The 20455-nt window shown below is 36.8% G+C and overlaps 1 protein-coding gene across 1 annotated transcript in view; it reads left to right on the top strand.

Moving 5' to 3' along the window:
* GADL1 (glutamate decarboxylase like 1) overlaps window positions 1-16730 on the top strand; it is a 166539-nt gene extending 149809 nt beyond the window's left edge. The window contains exon 15 of the mRNA XM_033212882.1: window positions 16336-16730. Within this exon, the coding sequence (XP_033068773.1) occupies window positions 16336-16509 (174 nt within the window). The 3' untranslated portion in view covers window positions 16510-16730. The remainder of the gene's footprint in view (window positions 1-16335) is intronic.
* The last annotated feature ends 3725 nt before the right edge of the window (window positions 16731-20455 follow it).

Below are 20455 nucleotides of genomic sequence, written 5' to 3'. Positions count from 1 at the left end.
TGTTATTTAGAGTTTGTTCACCGCTGTTCATGTTTCTTATTCTACAGCAAGGGTCAGCCTACAGGCAAAATACATCCCATTGCCATTTTTTTGTAAATAAAGTTGTATTGGAACATGGCCACTATCATTTGTTTTATTTATGGCTGCTTTCACTTACAACCTGAGTGGTTGCCACAGAAACTGTATGACCTGCACAGTCTAAAATACTTACTATCTAGCTTTTTCTTTTCTTTTTGGAGACAGTGTCCCACTCTATTGCATAGGCTGGAGTGCAGTGGTGTGATCATGGCTCACTGCAGCCTCAAACATGTGGGTTCAAGCAATCCTCCCACTTCAGTATCCTGAGTAGCTGGGACTACAGGCATCAGTCACCACACTTGGCTAATTTTTTAAAGTTTTTTATAGAGACGGAGTTTTTTTATATTGCCCAGGCTGGTCTTGAACTCCTGGTCTTAAATAACCCTCTCCCCTCGGCCTCCCAAAGTGCTAAGATTAGGGGCCACCATACTCAGCTACTATCTGGCTCTTTACAAAAATTTTGCCATCTCCTGTATTATAGATTGATATTATCTATATGACTAAACCACTTTTATAATGGCAGATACTCCTTGAATAATAGCTTGGAATCATCAGCTTGCTGCCTTGACTTTGCCTAAGGAAGTCTAAATGCATAGTATCTAAATGCAGGGTTTGGGGACTTTGAATCCAGGGATTATTAATTAGAGCCATAACTTACAAAGAAACAACAGTTACCAGGATTTCCTCTAAGGTAGAACTCACCTAGATCTAACCAAATATACCTTGTTTGAGTTATGTGAATTAGGTTTCACTTAGTTACACTGCAGCAACAAATAAGCCTCCCTACCCCCACCCACCTTTCCCAGCCAAATCTCAATGGTTTATATTACAAAGGTGTATTTCTTGATCATGCTTCACGCCCTGGGGGGGGGTCAGTCACAGCTGTGCTCTGCTCCATGGTCCTTCCCCTAGCATCCAGACTGAAGGAGGAGCCGCTGTCTGGGAAATGCTATTCTTGTGGCAAAGGGAAAAGAGAAAGCCTGGCAGAAACATACAATGACTCTTAGAGTTTCAGCTCAGAAGTGGTCACTTAGCAATGGAACAGAGATATGTACCTCTCCTACAGCAGGCCCTGTGTGTGGGTTATGAGGTAAAAGTAAGAAGGACATTTAAATAATGAAGAACAAATAGTCTCCCATTTACCAACTAGAAAACACCCATGCTCCTAACCATCCACTCGGGGAATCAGGGTGTGTTGTGAATTCTTAGAGTGATTGTGTTCTGTAAGTACCTCACTAGCCCACTCCTCTGGATGGGCTATTGTTCTGTGTTTTGTTCTAGCAACCCACTTTCCTCGTCTTCCATACATGTGTTTCTGTTTTTCTTTCTGGGATGAATGCCTTTGACCTGATGAATAATCAATGGTGAGGTAAAAGCAGACCCTGTGACAGCTTTTGTTTGCTTCCATCAATTGTTATGCGCTATTCTGAGACACCTCAGTCACTCCATATCTCTCCTTCAGTCATTCCACATCTCTGCTTCCTATTTGCTGGAGTTATAAACTAGAAAGTAAAATTATCTAAAAAATTGCCTGGTGATATAAGTTTCAATTTCCTTTTTAAAGAAAGCCAACCCTTTTGTGAGCTTGAAGATGAAAGTTGCCTGTTAAATGTATATATTTCTGGCTATTCTGCCTTGAGGTCAGTGAAGTAGAGCAAGATATTAAAGATACTCTAACTGGGTCAGAACTGTGTTAAAAGATGAGAGGATTATTTCAGGAAGCCACACAATAATCCACTCACACAGGTTGAAAAAAATTGATGTAGCATTTTTGGACTCTGAAAAACCATCTGAAGAGATGGATTAGTCAGCCAGTGTAGCGTACAAGATCACACGCAGGTTCTGTTTTTATTGCTCCATTCAGCAGAATGTCATTATTTCTAAAGCTAAGCAAAAGCAGACTTTAAAAAGCAATTTCATAATTTTCTTCCTATCTCTGAATAAGTAAATCAAAAAAGTAATCCAGAATTACTTCTCCCACTTAAATGAAGCAAAAAAAAAAAAAAAAAAAAAATTACTTGAAATATGCTAAAATATATGACCTTCAAAACTAATAGTAAGGCTTAGAGGTTATCTTCTGATTATATTGTTTTCTTGTATGATGTTTAGACCTATATATATTAAACATGAAATGCCTTCCCCTTAAACTCAGTAACAAATTAGGAACGTCTGGCTGGACCACTGTGAGTTAACGATGTTCTAGGAGTACTAGCCAATATAATGACCAGAAAAAAACCTGTTTTAATGGCGAAGATCCAAATATGTTCATTTTGAATTGTGTGATTGTGTATCTATAAAACCTAAGAATTTTAAATAAAATACTTCTAGAAATTTACTATAGTAGATGTACAAAGTTGAAAAACTGCACAAAAGGTAAGAAACTGGGAGCTAGAAAATGAAAAATTACATCAGAAGGTAGCTTTTTAGTCAGAATAATTTTATCACCATAATAGCAAAAGTATATTAAGTAAGAGTTAACTTAAATAAAGTGTAATATCTATGGAAGAAAACTATAAAAGTTTAAGGCAAAAAAAAAAAAAAACCACTTAATGTTCCAGTAACAATTTCTGTTTTACAAATCACTCTGAATGTAGGAGCATTAAGCCGTATTTTATTATGCTCATGGATTTTGTGGGTCAGGAATTCTGACACAGCACAGAGGGAATATGATGTCTGGATCTCATCTGGGAAGACTGAAATAGCTGAAGGTGATTTACTGTCTGGGCCGAATTATTCTGGGAGCGTCTTTACTCACAGGTTTGGTGGTTAATGCTGGCCCTTAGCTAGGACCTCATTTGGAGCTGTCAATCAGAGCACCTACAGGAAAGCCTCTCCATGTGGCCTGCGATTCCTCATGGTGGGCTCAGGAGAGTTGAACTTGGAAGAGTCAGTGTACCTAAGAATAAGTTGGACAATAATCCACCTCTGCTGACCTTGCCTTGGAGGCCACACAGGGTCTCTTCCACTGCATCCCACCGGTGATTAGTGTGCCACAAGCCCTCTCTCATTCAAGAAATCTCTTTGAGGGAAGTGTCAAAAAAAATTGCAGTCATATTTTTTAAATTACCTCATTTTGAAACTGAAAAACACCACCATAATTTTAGTTGAGAAGATTAATTTTTCCCTAATTTATACATGGGCTTAATATAATTCTAATCATAATATTTAAATGATTTTTTAAACTCATCAAAAACACTTCTAGATGTCGTCCAGAAGAATAAGTTGGTAGCAACAGGTAAGAACATTTTGAGAAGGGATTTCTCTAGGAACTGAACATATTATAGAATTATATAAATAAAACAACTTGGATTATTCTGAGAATAGACAGGTAAGTCTTACAGAATAGAAGGCTTAGGCCCAAGTATTTATAGGAATCAACCATGTTTCCAATACCTACTGGGGAAAGGCAGGCTTGTTCTATCAGCAGTGTTGAGACTACTGGTTAAATGTGGGGATATAGGAGTGTATCTCTATGCAAGGTAAAAAATTGAATGTTTAAATGGATTAAAAGTTTAAGTGTCATAATCAAATCAGAAAATAACACACATTTTTGTATTCTTGGTGTGGGCAGAGAGAGCTTAAGTATAACACCACGTTTTGGAATATACACACACACACACACACATATAATTACATAATATATATAATATTTATACAAACAAACCACCTATCTCACATATATATAAAACAGGAATATATATATAATACAAACACCTCTATATATTTATACAAACATTTATATATTTGAGATATGTATATATATATATTTATGTTTGTATAAACATAAAAATTGCTCAGGAAATAGCTAAAAACAAAGTTAAAAGCAGATAACTTGCAACACATAAAGTCAGAATTAATGTTCTTAATAACAATGGGTTTTTCTAAATTTGTAAGAAAAAGATGATCATCACCCGAAACAAAAATATGCAAAGAACATGAATAGGCATTTAACAAAAAGAAGACATTCAAATGGCTAGTAGATAACTTGAAACCCTAGGGGCATATATGGGAGAGTAAGAAAGCAGGAGTTGAAAAGTGATTACCTGGAAGAAGCAAAAGAGACCTTTGGTGGGAAGGTGATAGTGCTTTGTTATGTAACTGCTTTAGGACGGACTTAGAGGTTCAATTATGTGAAATAGTAGTTTATTATTATCATTACTCGACTTGAACATAACTTGACAGTGTATCACCTACCCTAAACTCTTAAGCAAAACAAACTTGGTTTTAGCAGAGCAACATGTTTCTCTAGGACCTTTCTCACAACTTCCCCAACTTGGGAAAGAATGCCAGACTCCAAGAGCAACTTTCTCCCCTTAGACATGGCATGTAGGAATTCCCCTAGGTAACATCTTGAGGGCTATTTTGCAGTTATTGCCAAATAAAGATCTTGAATAATAACAAAAATACATTACCAATCGAATTCGAACTCTGTCTTTTTAAATACCAGAGTCCTTTTTGCCAAGCAAACTCTTAGTAGAACTCTGACATATGAAGCAGGTAAAGCAGAGCTTAGTTTAGGCAGAGCTGGGTCCTGCCTGCTTTGCTTTCTTCTTGCCCCTTGTGGGAGCCTTCTATCCTTCCATAGCCTGTAGTCCCCTGGACACAATAGAAACATTATGACTTAGAGGAAAGAGTAATTTCCAAACTTAAACACCAGGAGTGTTGAGCAAGCTCCATAAAAAATAATGTGTAACTTGCTTCCATTAATTTTCTCAAGATGTGCAAATCAAAAGCATTTCATTAAGTAAATGGTCTGGATTGCTTTTAAAAACTGCTGGTTAATATTTATAGCATTAATGATAAGGACTCTTTATTAGTATTTATAAAGATTTCAAGGAGGAACAAACACCTCATGCTTAACATTTTCTCAGTATTTTTATGAGTAATACAAGAAGAATAATTATTTTAAAATATCCTCATGGTAGCTTTCTTTGATTCAGTGACAGAAGTAAAGTAAGGTACATAACACGTGGGACTTTAAAAGTTCAGATTTTGCCTCTGAGGTTGAAACACCAAGGTGTTTTAGGATGCACTATCGCTGAATAAAGAAGTGCAGTAAAATGTATGAAAATGACATAAATAGAGATGCAAAGAGAAGGTATAGGGAGAGCTGAGAACACATCCTGTGTGTGTGCAGCTAACTGTGTGGATAGTCAACACCTGTATTCAAACAAACAAACAAAAAAGGTCAACAAGACAATTTAGACTTCAGTTTACTCCTGAAGCAAATAATCAGTGGAAAAAACCTATAAACAAGATAAGATACAGGTGCATGGGTGCAGGTGGTGGGCACAGGTAGGTGGGGGCAGGTAGACAGTCACACAGGAGGACAGGACAGGCACAGGAAGGAGGGTGCGGGCTGGTGGATACAGGAATCGCACCAAGGCATAATTGGAATGTCTTGGCAGCCTGTGCAGAACAAGATGTCCCTTAGGTCAAAGCAGCGTAACACCATGGACTCCCTTCTTTTTTCACCCCCTGCCTTGTCAGGCCCCTGAATCTACTAAAAAACCAGCAATTCTGTAATTCAGGAAGCTAAGCCTCCCAAGCCTAATATGCAGGTTCTACAATGTCAAATTATTGCTGTGCCAACACTGGGGCCGCTTCCCACATCTGTGCCTGTGCCGCTAGGTAGGAGTTTTGCATTTATGCCCAGAAGAGCCTCGTTGGCTGTTAGTGGCTTGCTAGAGTGGAAGAAATCAAAAGAGAAAATTTTAGCTGCTAATTTCCCAATGTCAAATATTGAAAAGTAATAGGATTCTCAAGGAAAGTTGCCCTGAGAAAACCCGTGAGAAAATGAATCATAATTTTCGTCTGCTATAGAGTGTATTTCAGGTGCTCCTCATCTCACCAAGTGTGTGGGTAAGGTGTGAATGTGACATCTGTGTGGCTAAAAACTCATGAATATGACCCACTTATTGTAACAGGCAGTAGTGCTGAAACTAAAGCATTGTATCCCTGCTAAAATGGTCAGACACAATATTCGGAAATATTGGACCACTACCCATAGGACCTAAAGAGGAACCTGGGATTGTACTCATTCTCTCCTCTCAGATGGAGTGATACTCACTGAGTATGTTAAGAATCTTTGGAAAACAACATGAACATACCTTTAGGCACTTATTATCCCATTTACTTTGCTCTTGGCCAAAGCAAGGTTAATGACTCCTCAGAGAGACTTAAAGGTCTCAGGTGTGTCAAGAAAAAGTGTAGAGATGTCGATGGGGATTATGGGGCTCCTGAAAAGTGTTTCTCAACAAAGGTACTACTGGCATTTTGGATGACATGATTCTTCCTTGGGCAGATTTATTTTCAGCATTGTGAGGTGTCTGGCACCCTTAACCATGGGACACTAACTGCAAGTAGCACTCCACAGTCATTGCAACCATCCAAAATGCTTTCTCATGATTCCAAATGCCCCAAGGGAGTTGGTACCACCTCTAGTAGAGACCTACTGAATAACTGCATTTAGGAAGCAGTACGGGGATGTCCCTACATAGGCAGAAATTTGGGAGTTGGCCCACAACAGTCACTCAGGAGCCATTAGCTCAGGTGGCTGCTGAGACACAATTGGGTATTAAGCTTTTGCTTTATAGAGTGTATAAAATGTTTATTGTGTCCATTCTTCAGCTAAAGCTTTCAGTTCAGTTTGGTTTGTTTTTATGACTGTTCATTTCAGCTGCCTTGAATATATGACTGACATTAGGTTTATTGGAAGGGCTGTCATCGTCGTCACTACGTTGTAAACACCAAGTGTGAAGCTCACTGTGTTCTTCTGGCTTTGGGGGTTTCTAAACTCTTTGTTTCTGTGGCTTTGCTCATCTATATTGGAAAGAACATGAATGAGGCAGTTCTTTTATTTTGTGCATGTCTGATTTTCAGATATACTCAGGAGGAAAATAAGGGTAAAAGTTCATATTTGAAAAACGTATGTTCAATCAAAGTATGGCTTTTTTTCTTCATGTTCTGCCAAGCTAAAATGATCCCTTAGATGCATATGATTTCATGGGCTATAGACCACCAGTTTTACATAATTTTAACTTGAGAGACTTACACTAATGCATTTTACCTCTAAATCATGGATTAGCGGGGGTATCGGGGGAAATGAGTAAGGGTTTTATAAAGGAGTAAGAGAAGAATTAGATAGTTTAAAAATGGCAGAAAATATATTAGAAGACAAAAATTGATTCTTTGAGCAATCAAAACTAAGAGGCTCATTGTTTCCTGGGCCATGGTTAAGTGTTTTAAATACTTTATTAGGTTTTATGATTAACAAAAAAGTTGGCTAACAACTTCTTTGAAGGTCACTGGTTTGTTTTATTACAAAATCGACATAAGCAATGCAACAAGAGGAAATTCTCAATTTCCTCTCCCCTCTTCTGTCAAAATTGCTTTTCCTTTCCTAAACTCCTCTTACCTCCAACCTCACCTTTGCCTCTCCCAAAGTCCTAAATAAGAGATCATCATTCACCAAATTAACATAATGAAAAAAAGCATTTGGGTGGCCTGGTAAATATACAGACCACTAGGCTTATTCGGATGAAATTCAAATTCAGCTGAACTGATCGGGGCCTGAATCTAGGTGATTTGTATTTTCATGTACATTTGGGACATACCAAATAGTATTCTTCAACCTTTCTTTGATAAAGACATAAATGACAAGAAAGCACAAGGAGACTGCACAATGCTGGAAACAAGCTTATGAATTTTAAGTACGTGGCCTTTTCATGGGTCCAAGAAAAAGTAACTTTTTTTACTTTCAAAATGCTTTTGTATTTTAACAACTTATGCAACAGATAGAAATTTCTAGAATAAAAACTCATCCCTACCCACAATAAATTTTAGTGGAAAACTTCCCTCCAAAATATCTGCCAAGATTATCAATGACTGTGTTACTTTGTGAAGGAAAAATGTAAGTTGACTTTATCAACGTTTGAAAAAATCCTGCAACTTAAATGGAAGATTAATGGCATACATGGGTGCAATATTTAATTTCTGAAACTTCAAACTTGCAGCCTCTCTCATAAATATTTAAATACAGTTTAGACACTTTGGGGAGAAAATAAATTATGTCATGTTTTTCATAGCACTTGGAAATGTTCATGTCTCAAGAGATAATGAAATAACGTAATAAAAGTCCAAATGTAAGTGTAAATTGATTAAATACAAATTTATTTTAAGAAATAAATAATATTAGTTCCATTACTGAGTGCCTAACGTGCCAAGCACTATGCTTATTGTGTTCTCATTATTTCACTTAGTCCACATAAGGACCCTGCAAAGGATTATCGGCTCTGAATGGAAGAGAAATATGATTCCCAGAGGAGTTAAATATTGGCCCAAAGTCACAGAGAATTTCAGGAATTGGGTCACAAGTCAGTCTAAGCTAGTCTGTTGGTCAATGTAATCCATAAAGTTTATCATCTGAACTGGGACAGTTACGGCCATGAAAAGGGGTGTTATTGATAATTATAGGAAAACATGTATAAAATGGGTCTCTCCTGAGCAAACCAGATATTTGATCACACTAGTGTGAACAGAGTTTGTTTATTTAATCATCAGGCAAAATAAACATGAAGAGCATAGAATTCAATAGGGCCACATTAAAATATTTGCTAGTTTTAAAAATGGATCCAAAATGTAAAAGGAAAATTAAAAAACAAACACAAGACTATGTTAACTGAGTCAATCACAATTCAACTGAAATCTTCTATAATTCCATATGAATTATATTTAATAAGTATGTTGGGTACATTTAAATATGTTCAGTCTGATGTGTGGTAGAGTCCCCCAAAATCCTTGAGCCATGCAGTTCCCATTATTCCACTCAGCCCACCAAGAAGAAAAGCTTCAAGTTCTACCGTGTTCAAAATGCCTTCTTCCTGTGCACCCAAGAGTGAAAGGCCCAGCTTTGAACAGAATTTATTGTCCATTGGTGTTTATATACCCACCACCATGACAGTACCACGGTGTTCATCACTCACCAAAATTCCCTAGGACTGATTCTTTGTAGTCAACCCTTCCCCTCAGCCCAAGTCCTGGCAACCATTCATCTCTTCTCTAGCCATTTGATTTTGCCATTTCCAGAATGCCACATAAATGGAAACATATAGAAGGTAGCCTTTGAGTCTGGCTTCTTTCTGTTAGCATAGTCTATTGGAGATTCATCTATGTTGTGTTGTTGGTAGTTTATTCCCTTTAATTGCTGAGTAGTATTTCATTGTATAGGTATCCTACAGTTTATCCATTCTGTACTTGAAGTACATTTGTGTTGCTTTGAATAAGTTACTGTAAACATTCACATTTCTTTTTTTTAAGACTATACAGCCAAAACACCAACGTAAAGAAGAAAAAAATGAGGTGAATAATTTCATTTGATTTGGCATTTTTAAGAAAAATGTTCTAAATTTTTTATTAACAAACAATTGCCCTAGAAGGTTAAATTGTGTAGTGTGACCGCTTCTACACAATGCAGTGGGAGATTTAGTTTTCTTTACTGCATAGATCAAGTAGCTTTCAACAAAGGGCAGTGCTCTTGCTATTTTTCTATTCCAAAAGGAAAATGTGTAACTTGATGAAACAACAGAGAAATAAGATCATTTTACCTAAGACTAAATCAGGTAGAAAAAACAACAACAAAGTAGAGAGATTTAGATGGTACCTGAACACAGACTAAGAAAACTATTATTTTCCCCTCTTTAAATTGTCAGATGCTCTAAGAAACATGAAGATGATAAAGTACTTGTTCTGGCAAATACTGGTTTCTTTCTTAGTGAGGACTGAAATTGACTATACGATGAAGGATAATCAAAATTTCTGCAGTTTATGGCTATGGACAAAAGCAAGCTGTGTTGGGAGGGCAAATGTCTGGTATGTAGTGGTATGTAGGATGTCTCACTTGGGACAAGAGACAAATTACTCAGACATATTTGGAAATAGAAAAGCGTCTATATTGTGGGTTAGCCTTTTTTTTCTTTTTTTTTTTTGTATTTGGTGAGACATTCCATTTAATACATTTTAAAGATGTAAAGCTAACCATTAACACAAAAAAACTTTTTATATAAGACTAAAACAATCACTTTCTTTTTTACACTATCATATGTTTAGACCATAAGGAAATGCTTTCTGTCAACAGATGTTCATTTAGTAACAACCTGCCTGGCTAACATGGAGGTGACACACTAGAGGATATATATTTAGCTGAATCCAAAACCCATTTCAACTTTACATGTTGTGAGTTGCACGTGTAAAGGAAAATTCAGTTCATATTTACAGGCAGAATAATTCGGTTCATATTTATGGTCAGATATGTAGTTCAGAAATAAGAATGTTCACTAGGTTTTAAGAAGTACTTGTATGAGACATATTGTTGAGCTCTTTCATCATCAGAAACAGATGAAATCCACTTTTCCACTGAAGAATATACTTAAACAAAAATTGAAACTAAAAGGCAAACAGACATGTAAATCTATATGAGACTTTGTGATCTAACATGGTTCTGATGACCTTAAATTCACTGCCAACTATAATGCTTTAGTTATGGAGATAAATACCAGAAAAATTAATAAGCAAATAAAAGAATTTCATGCTTTCTCACATGTCTAACTTTTCACATCTGCAGAAGTTGGCATTCAGTATTCTCTACGTTGGCTTTTCTCAGATGGGTAATCAGCCTTCAGCTTTTGAGGACTGTGGCTACTTTCTCCTGAGTCCAGTGAGGCAGGAAAAACCCTACCTTCTAGATTGCCACTGCATTGGTGCACCCTCTCAGAAGGGGGAGGCACGTGGAAAGCCATCAAAATCTGAATTGTCTTGACATGGTAATACTTCTCTTGAACTGAAATCCTTCCGCTTAAGTTCTACACTTGATGCTGTTCATACCCTGAATTCTGGCCCCTGCCTTGATCCATGGTGGCTTCAGAAAATCTAAGATGACCCCAAACTACAAAAAAGAAAGAAAGAAGAGAAAGCAAGCAAGCAAGGGAGAGAGGGAGAGAAGGAGGGAGGGAGGGAGGGAAAGAGGGAGGGAGGGAGGAAGGAAAAAGAGAAAAGAAATGACTTTACAGGGGAAGGAGATATATAAGTCTCAGTGATAGTTTTGAGTGCCAGATACAAAGTATGAACATTTCATGCCAACGTTTTCCATGAACTAGATTTCAATATCCCACTCAGCAGAACCCTCCTCAAGCTGACATAGAAAAGTGGGACACATTGGGAACCCAGATTACGTGGGAGGAAAGTATAAAGCAAATTAGTTTTTGTGATTGTTCCAGAAAAACTATACTGGAAGAAAGCCACAGCAGCAATCCCAACCCATCTGTGTTACCAGTCTGCAATAAGAAATTTATGGAAATCCACAGTTTCCATTTAGAAATTTTTATAGCAACCTTAACAGATTAACTTTACTATTGAACTTAAAAATAAACAAAATTGGGCTTGTATTTTTATTTCATTTTGCTAGTAATTGATTTTTATTGTATTTTACAAAAGTGCTAGTCTATAATGCATTGAAAAATATAAAACTGATCCTTCCCCACAGATAGTTTGAAAAACACTTTGTATTTTATTACATTTTTTTAAGACAGAGCCTCACTCCATCACCCAGGCTGGAGTGCAGTGGACTGATCTTGGCTCACTGCAACCACCGCGTCCCGTGCCACAGCCTCACGAGTAGTTGGGATTACAAACAAACAGCACCACGCCTAGCTAATTTTTGTACTTTTAGTAGAGACAGGGTTTCACCATGTTGCTCAGGCTGGTCTCAAACTCCTGGCCTCAAGTGATCCTCCCGCCTCGGCCTCCCAAAGTGCCGAGATTACAGGCGTGAGCAACCGCACCCAACCCTGAAAAACACTTTGCATTTTAAAAGACTGTTGTTAACACTGAGTATGTAACAAATTCTTAAAAAGAAATGTCATTTTATGGAAATTATCATTTTATTTTAATCAAAGGCAATAATGATGCCTGGTCAGTAGCTTTTTATCAAATTGCCCCACTTGGTCAGAAAGAAAGTCATTTTATTTTATTTTTCCTTGGATTTAAGCAACTTTTAAATATCAAATCCTATTTTGTGCAACAGCGATGTGACAACAAAACTCTACTTAAATGACTAACTCACTGATGGAACATAACTTAAGGGTGGGGAGAGACAGAAATTCTATAGAAATATGTAGATTAAGTCACTGTGTATCCAGATAGAAATGTCAGGATCTTCTTCCTCTTAAGATGCAGGAACCAGTGCACTGAGGCACAAGAAAAGAATTTGATTTACAATTTGAAGGAAAAACAGCAGTAAAATAATTGAGAGCTGGAAAGCAATCTCACTCCTGCCAAATTGCTTCCCTCTATGCACACCCCATTTAGGGGTGATATCTGGATGCCTACATTTAGTTCATGCATATTTTCCTTCCCCTGTGACATGCCATCCTGTCAGATCAGGACTGTTTCTCTGCTGTGATCAACAAAAAGGAATATCCAAATTACCTAGCATTGGATTATGACTGGAGCTTTACAAATAAAAAAATGGTTGATTTTTTTTTTTAAGTGCAAAGGTGATACACTTATAAAAGCTTTAAAAAAGACTGTTAGTAAGAACATGCGTGGTCCCTAAATTACCAAAACATGAATTCCTTTCAAGCAAGCTTTAATTTCAATTTATGGGAATCAGACAGTGAAAGGACATTGTCAATTGTAAAGAACTGGTAAAATATGTGTTAAAAACAACAATTACTACTACCAGCAGAATAGGTTGTGACAGAGATTTGATGAATATCAGCTTTGATGTTGTTTATTACTTTCTTTCCCTTGAAGTATTCATAGACAAGGGAGACCTTCCTTTTTTACCTAGTAACTGCCTCTAGGTATTAATCTTACAGTTCATAGACTCATAAATAAAAGTGTGTTGTACTGTCAAACCCTTGCTTAGCTAGTTCTCTGAGTCATATATTTAGTTATGTCTTTATAATCTCAGAAAATCAGTAACAAAATTTGTCCTAGAAGTTTGGCTTTTATTCCCTGTGTTTTGCCCATGGAAGTACATTCATGTGCTTTACACGAGAGCAAGAATTTAAACATCCAAAGTATCTTTATATTAAAACATCCGCGGTACCCTCTTCCTTTACCTTTCTTGTTCACGTTAGAAAGTATTTCTGGCTTCCTCACAAGAAATACAAATGTGACAGATTCATTTTGATAATTGCCTCCTGTGAGCCTCAGACATATTATATGCTGGAATCAAAATTCTAATACTCTCCAAAGATAAGGCATAAAATACCATTTTGGGAGAAAAAATAGAAGTATTGAAAAGTAAACAGGAATAGACTATGCAAATTAGGTCTGAGCCAAGAACATGCCTGTTTTAAATTTAAAATTGGCTACAAGCCAGAGCCAGTTATACCCTGGGTACCTGGAGGACAACGGAGAGGAATATGAAGAGAATTTTAATTTCAAAAACAAGAACCACAGAACCGCAAGCTGTAAGTTCTAAAACTGATAGCCTGTGGCTCTTCTGGCCAGACATTTGGTCCATGTAATGGACCAAATTAGGTCTTCCTAATCTTGATTTAGCACTGGCAGTACTGTTGTCTTTTTCTCACAGTTTACATTCAGAAGGCCACTCGTTCTTTGAATTAAAAACAAATGTACTTTTATCATGAACCTAAGTCAAAGCATAGTTCTCCATTGCCCTGTGGCCAGAGAGGTTTTAAACAGCGGTACAATATGGTGGGTCAGAGGTTTAAATTATATGTGTGTGTGTAAATACACTGTGTGTGTACATACACATGTGCATATACACAGGCACACACATGCTTATGCATGCACACCCATTTATATCCACAAATGCATGAGAAGCCCTCCTACCTAAGGTGAGGAGGATTAGTCAGATAAAGCAAATAATCTTAGAAAATAATGTGATGCATACATAATGTGAACATTTTCCCATTTAATATTTGTATATTTATATTTAAATTTTTAATGTTATATTTGTACATCAATGTACATTTATGTTACCATCTTTTGATGGAAAGGTTTTTTCCACCTAGTGAAGATTTCCAAATGCTTTTTAAAAACAAGTGAATCTTTTAAGTAGAGGTCTGATGATGAGAGGGCCCTCCACGGTTCTTGTATAAACCGTGTTCTTCAAGAATCATCTTGTCTTATGCAGCTCCGGTTTCTTCAAGTGAAATACTCAGGCACCTGTGTAGTGATCGCAATGCACAATCAGTCTGGATTCTCATAAGCTTTTACAGTTCTCTTACCTAGTGTGATCGCAATGATGTTTAGCCATCCCCCTTTATCCAGTCTTTCCAACGGACTCAACTTAGTTTTTATAAAAATCACTTTTTTTGGCACTCACCTGTCTTTGTCTTACATATTATTTTACTTGATTTTATAATTACTACTTGCATAAATGGATTTGGAAGAAAACTCAACCAATGCATACAAATTCATGGGTTTCAAGCAGATACGTATAAGCATAGTGGAGAGTTACTTCCTAGCTTCCAGCTTCCAGCATCAACTGGACATCTGTCACTCTTTTCAAGTGAATGGAGGCTGTTGTTTAATCACATTTTTCTAATCTCTAGAAAGCTCAGAATAAAATGTGTCACATATATTTAGAAATTTGTAGAACCTGATGGCCCATGCTTTTTTCACTAACTTGACCTCTAACATCACCTTTTCTACATTTTTTCTTTTACATGCGTATATTTTCCTTTTGTATCTTGTTATAATGTAAGAAACTTCCAGTCCTTTGCTAGAATGGCAATGTGATTTTGCTGAATAGGTGTTTGTTTTGTTATTGTAAGCACTGTGTAGTCTATGTTTTGCAAGACTTATCTAAAATTAGCACATATGGAAAAAAACTGTTGAGTTAAAATTACCCTTGAACATCCCTTGAGAAGGCTCTGTGGTTAAGTTCAACACATAATATCTTCAGAGGTCTAAAACACCCAATTTTTCCATCAGCTTTGGAACAGATCAAGATTGTGCTGAGTGTCAGATGAAGTCATTTGACTTGCTGACAAAATGTGGGTATGTTCAAAACTGGAGTGATATGGGATTGTCACACTATGAGAGACTCATGGGAACCAAGATTCATGTCCCTAAGGAGTTCAAAACCACACTCTGCCTGGTGTTCTTTCTATATGTATTCTTCCCTTCTGGAGGAGTAAGTATCATCTTCCTGAGAAGGCAAGGATAGAAACTCATTATATTCCCTTTCCACATATTTGCATAGGACACACTCAATAAAAAGTTAAAATAAAATTCAAATGGAAAAACTTCGCTTGGATTTCCAAGACAGTAAAAGTGTATTCTTAATATTTTAATTCGGTGTATCAAAAATGAACTTCACTATTTTAAAAGTTTACAACCTAGCTCTTTGGTGGCCATACTACTGATTAGAAAATGGAGTGATTTTCCCAAGTGGTTCTTAAATTAGTATAGTTTCTTCAAACATTAAACTTTTAGAAAAATCTGTGTATCTGGATTATCAGGGCCTGTACTTCTCATGCCAGCTATAGATCTTTAAAATATGTGCTTCCTAATTTTATTACCACATTTACATCTCTTAATAAGAGACAGAGTGTTTATATTTCCTATGTGAGAATATATCTAACTTTCATTTTTTTCTACGAATGGCAGCCATACATTTTCAAAGCACAATAATTAATGAAAAATACAGGTTCTATTAATAAATTAATAAACTGTTAGGCTTCAAAATAGAACTGCACATAACATCCATGTTTGTTTTTTCTTGGTAGACAACTGGAAGGTTTTCTTTCTTTTGCATCTATGACTACTTTTGTTTATTCAAGATACCTGAACTCGGGTGTTTATTAGTTAAGACAAATTTGAGAATGAGACTGTAATCCCTGTGGACACCTGATCTGTTTTTAACGAGGCAGCATTGCATAATGATTTATACTTAAGAGTATGGGCTTAGGGAGAAAATGCCTGGGACCTTGAGATACTGATTTAGTCTCCATGTACCTGTTTTCTCGAACACAAATGGGCATATTAGTAGCATCTTCCTCATGGTTATTGTGAAGATTAGTATGTCTAAAGCACTTGAATCAGTATTCATATGTCATCAGTCCTCCATACATTATTATTGTTACTAGTGTCAACCTTGTGTGCATGAGAATGGGATCCAAACCAGTGGATGCCCAGTAAATGTCAAATGCTGGTGAAAATGCCATTGAAATGCCTTGGTGTTCTAGTCTTTCACATCCCTCCCCTTTTCTCCCCACACAGGTGGCCCCAGCCATTAAGGAGAGGATGATGAAGAAGGGAAGCTTGATGCTGGGCTACCAGCCGCACCGGGGAAAGGTCAACTTCTTCCGCCAGGTGGTGATCAGCCCTCAAGTGAGCCGGGAGGACATGGACTTCCTCCTGGATGAGATAGACTTACTGGGTAAAGACATGTAGCTGTGGCTTTGGTCCCCCAGAGGCATAAATGCTGTCCTGGGAGAGTTTAGATTCAGAACATCTTGGGGATACATAGTAGATTGCAGCCCTTCTGATGAGGAATAGGAAATACTCCCAAGTCCAGGCCCAACAAAACCAAAATGCTAAGCAATGAATATTAAGGACTATCTAGCTGCCTGGGCATTACTGTTGCTAAAACAAGAAAGTTAAAAAAAAAAAAATGATTTTCTCAAGGAATGCCCCTGGAACACAGCTCTGATAGTAAGTACCATGTAGGTTCTGGATTCGAAGCTTACATTGCTCTTTAAAGAACTTATAAACTAACAGTTTAAAGCAGTGGTTCTCAAAGTGTGGTCTCTGGACTATCAGCATCAAAGCATCACCTGGGAACTTGTTAAAAATGCAGATTCTCAGGCTTTCCCCAGACCAACTGGATCAGAAGCTCTGGTGGTAAGGCCCAGTATTCTGGGTTTTAACAAGCTCTTCAGGGAATTCTGATGCACAGTAAAATCTGAGAAACACTGGTTTAAGAAAAACCTTGTAATGATCGAATACTCACTCTGATGTTTTGCCAGCAAAGGGATAGCTAATGTTTCAGAAGCCTCTGAGCCACTCTTTGAAATAATACAACTATGGCATCTGTAGCACAAATATTTAAAGACATCAGAAGCATGTCAAAGCTGTTTTTAAAGAGAGAAACTGTGTAACATGTTTACTTCATAGAGATGTATGTTTTATGCAGGCTGAACGTTTATCTCAAAAGTTAAAATTATCCATTCTGTTTTTTCTCAGTTAGAAATTAGAATAAAAGGTAAACACTTTGTAGTATGGCCCTTTCAATCAATGAGCAATAGTCCTAACTCACTTCCCAAAATCATTTGTGTCATTAGCCAGGGATGGACTATATATATATTCATATATATATATTCAAAGCACAATAATTGAAAGCACAATTGATAGAAAAATACAGGTTCTATTAATAAATAAACTGTTAGTCTTCAAAATAGAAATGCACATAATATTCATATTAGTTTTTTCTTAGTAGACAACTGGAAGGTTTTCTTTTTTTTTTTTCATCTATGACTAATTTTCTTTATTCAAGATACCTGAACTGGGGTGCTTTTTAAGAAAAATTTGGGAACAAATTTGGGATATATATATATGTTTCTGTGATATATATACATATATATACACATACATATGTGTGTGGATATATATACATATATGTTTCTGTGTTCCTCTTTTAGTTTGAGGGGCTTGTTTCTTATCTTGCTCTGTGCCTCATAGGGAATAAACACAAGGAAGTCCACGGTTGTACAACATTCCCTTTCCTAAGATTTGAAATGTCAGCATAGATTATTAAGTGGTTTATATTAGAGAATCTGGGAATCAGCAGCCTTTCAGTGGAATTACTTCCTCCATTTACCCTGATAGTGGGTGATTTTAACTATATCTCTGACAGTGGTCCTAGATTTCTAGGAAAGTTTTATTTAAGAAATTGATGGAATTCATAGGTGTGGGTGTAGAGTTCAACAAGGTAAGATTATGAATATAATAAAGCTCTGCATTAAAAGGTGAATGATTGAAGAGTGTTAAAGTATTAGACTTAGCATATTCAGTAACCTTTTCACACTCCATTATTAACTAATGTCATTTAAATTTTGAGTACTATTTGCTTTTATTGCTTATTTTCATTTTAGTGTGCAGTTTCTCGGTATCTCTATTGGTCAAAGAATATTAAATCTTTCTCTGAATTACTTCAAATTCTCAGGTGAAACCTATTTGTGTGTGTGTGTATTTATTTTGCATTTCTTGTTGCCTTTTTGTTTTAATGTCTACATAAAATATTTCTAAAATTGATGTTTGTAACAATTCGGGTTTCATGAAACAAAAAGGAACATTACTATACTTAGTGTTGTTGACTTTTCTTCCTGTCATCTCCTCCTTACTGGATTGTACCAACACGTTTTAGAAGTGAACTGGACTTGGTTGGCATTTTAGCTTAATGACTGAAAAAGTAGGTTGAAAGCTCTCTGTATTTTAGTTAACACCTTGAATAAAATGGAAAAAAGCAGTTATAGCAAAGAGTGGACTCTCTTGTTTAGTCTTTCTCAATTACTAGGTAAGCCATGGGTAGCTCAGCCACAGCTCAACTCCTGCTGTGCCTTTTTATGAGAGGGCAGCTCCTTGATCAATGTAAAAAACAACTGCTGCCAGAAATTTTGAAAATTTCATTATTTTTTCTTGAAATATTCAAACATACCACACTCAATCAGGTATCTAAGTGGTCAAAAATAATTTTTTGAGAGAAGTATTATTATAATGCATTTATTCTTTCATTAAAACATTTATAGTATGCCTGCTATGTTCTAGGCAATTATCTAGGTATTAGAGATATTCAGTGAATAAAATAGAAAGTCCTTTCTAACATTTTCATCCTAATGGAGACAGACGACACATAAATATGTAACAAGTCAGGTGGTGATAAATATTCTGAAGAAAAACAGAGTAGAGGGACAGAACGTGGAAGGGAGAGTGTGGTGGGCCGTGCTATGGTAGAAAAGTTGGTTAGTCATGGCCTCTTGAGTGGAGACTTCTAGGAAGTGAGGGAGAGAGGCACAAGGATAGCTGGTGAGAAGATCTTCTAGATAGAGGGTATGATAAGTCAGAGGCCTGAGGAGTTTCATTCATGGTATGTGTCCAAGGATCAACATGGAGGTTTGTCTGGCTGAAACCAAGTGAATGACAGAGTGAGTGGTAAATGATGAAGTAAAAAAGTGTCTGGGAGTCAGCTACACTGGGTTCTGTAGGTGAAGACTTAGAGTTAGATGGATATACACTGGAAAATTTGAACAGGGTACTGATGTAATTCAACTTACATTTGAATCAAGATCACACTGATTACTGCTTAGAGAACTGGGTGTGGGGAGGGGGCAAGAGTAGACTCAGAGAACTAAAATAGGAAGCAATTGAAAGAGTTCAAGCAAGAAATTATGGTGGTTTATACTAGCATTTTAATGGAGGTATGGTTAAAAGGGGTCAGATTCTAGAAGTATTTAAAGGTAGAGTTGATAGGGTTGGCTACTGGAGTGGAGTGTTGAAAGAGAAATGAGGAATTGTGGCTAGTTTCATATGCTTTTGGCCTGGGCAACCATTATAAAGGAGTTGCCATTTACTGTGTTGAAGATTGCAGGAAGAGTGGTTTTGCCTGGCTTCAGCCATGTGAAAATTGAGCTGTCTAAAAGCCAGTCAACCACAGATGGTATATAAGTAGTTAGTTATGAGTCTCAACTTCAGGGGAGAAATTGGGGTTGAAGACGTAAATTTAAGATCCATCAACCTAGGGATACTATTTCAAATTATGGGATCGAATGATATCATGTGGAACATGCTTTTTGATAAAGAGGAGAGACTGGCCAAGGATTGAGCCTGGGAATACCAGCTTGAGATGAGGGGAAACCAGCAAGGGAGACTGGAAAGCAGCAGCCAATGAGGCAGAAGGAAAGCCAAGAGAGGGTGGTTGCCTACAGACCAATTAGAGAAACATTTTTCAGAAAGGAGGAAAGGACCAACTCTATCAAAAGCTATGGATGAATCAAGTAAAAACTGAAATTTACTAGTTGGCAATGTAGAAGCCATTTACTTGTTGAAATTGTATTTGCTAAAAGTAAACATTTAGAATATAATTTTCAATATTTTAGTAGGCATCAGACTTTATTAAATAAAAAGGCTTTTAAATTCTTCTTCTGGTATTTGGTTTTTAATAGCTGTTCTTCATTGGAAAAAGGTCTAGTAATAATAAAGTGATTTAAGCTTAAGAAATTATTGGCCAGGCGCGGTGGCTCAAGCCTGTAATCCCAGCACTTTGGGAGGCCGAGATGGGCGGATCATGAGGTCAGGAGATCGAGACCATCCTAGCTAACACGTTGAAACCCCGTCTCTACTA

This window comes from Trachypithecus francoisi, unplaced genomic scaffold, assembly GCF_009764315.1.
Source record: "Trachypithecus francoisi isolate TF-2019V2 unplaced genomic scaffold, Tfra_2.0 Lachesis_group0, whole genome shotgun sequence".
Taxonomy (NCBI): domain Eukaryota; kingdom Metazoa; phylum Chordata; class Mammalia; order Primates; family Cercopithecidae; genus Trachypithecus; species Trachypithecus francoisi.
Note: the sequence above shows the minus strand (reverse complement) of the source record. Positions and strands in the feature narration are given on the sequence as shown.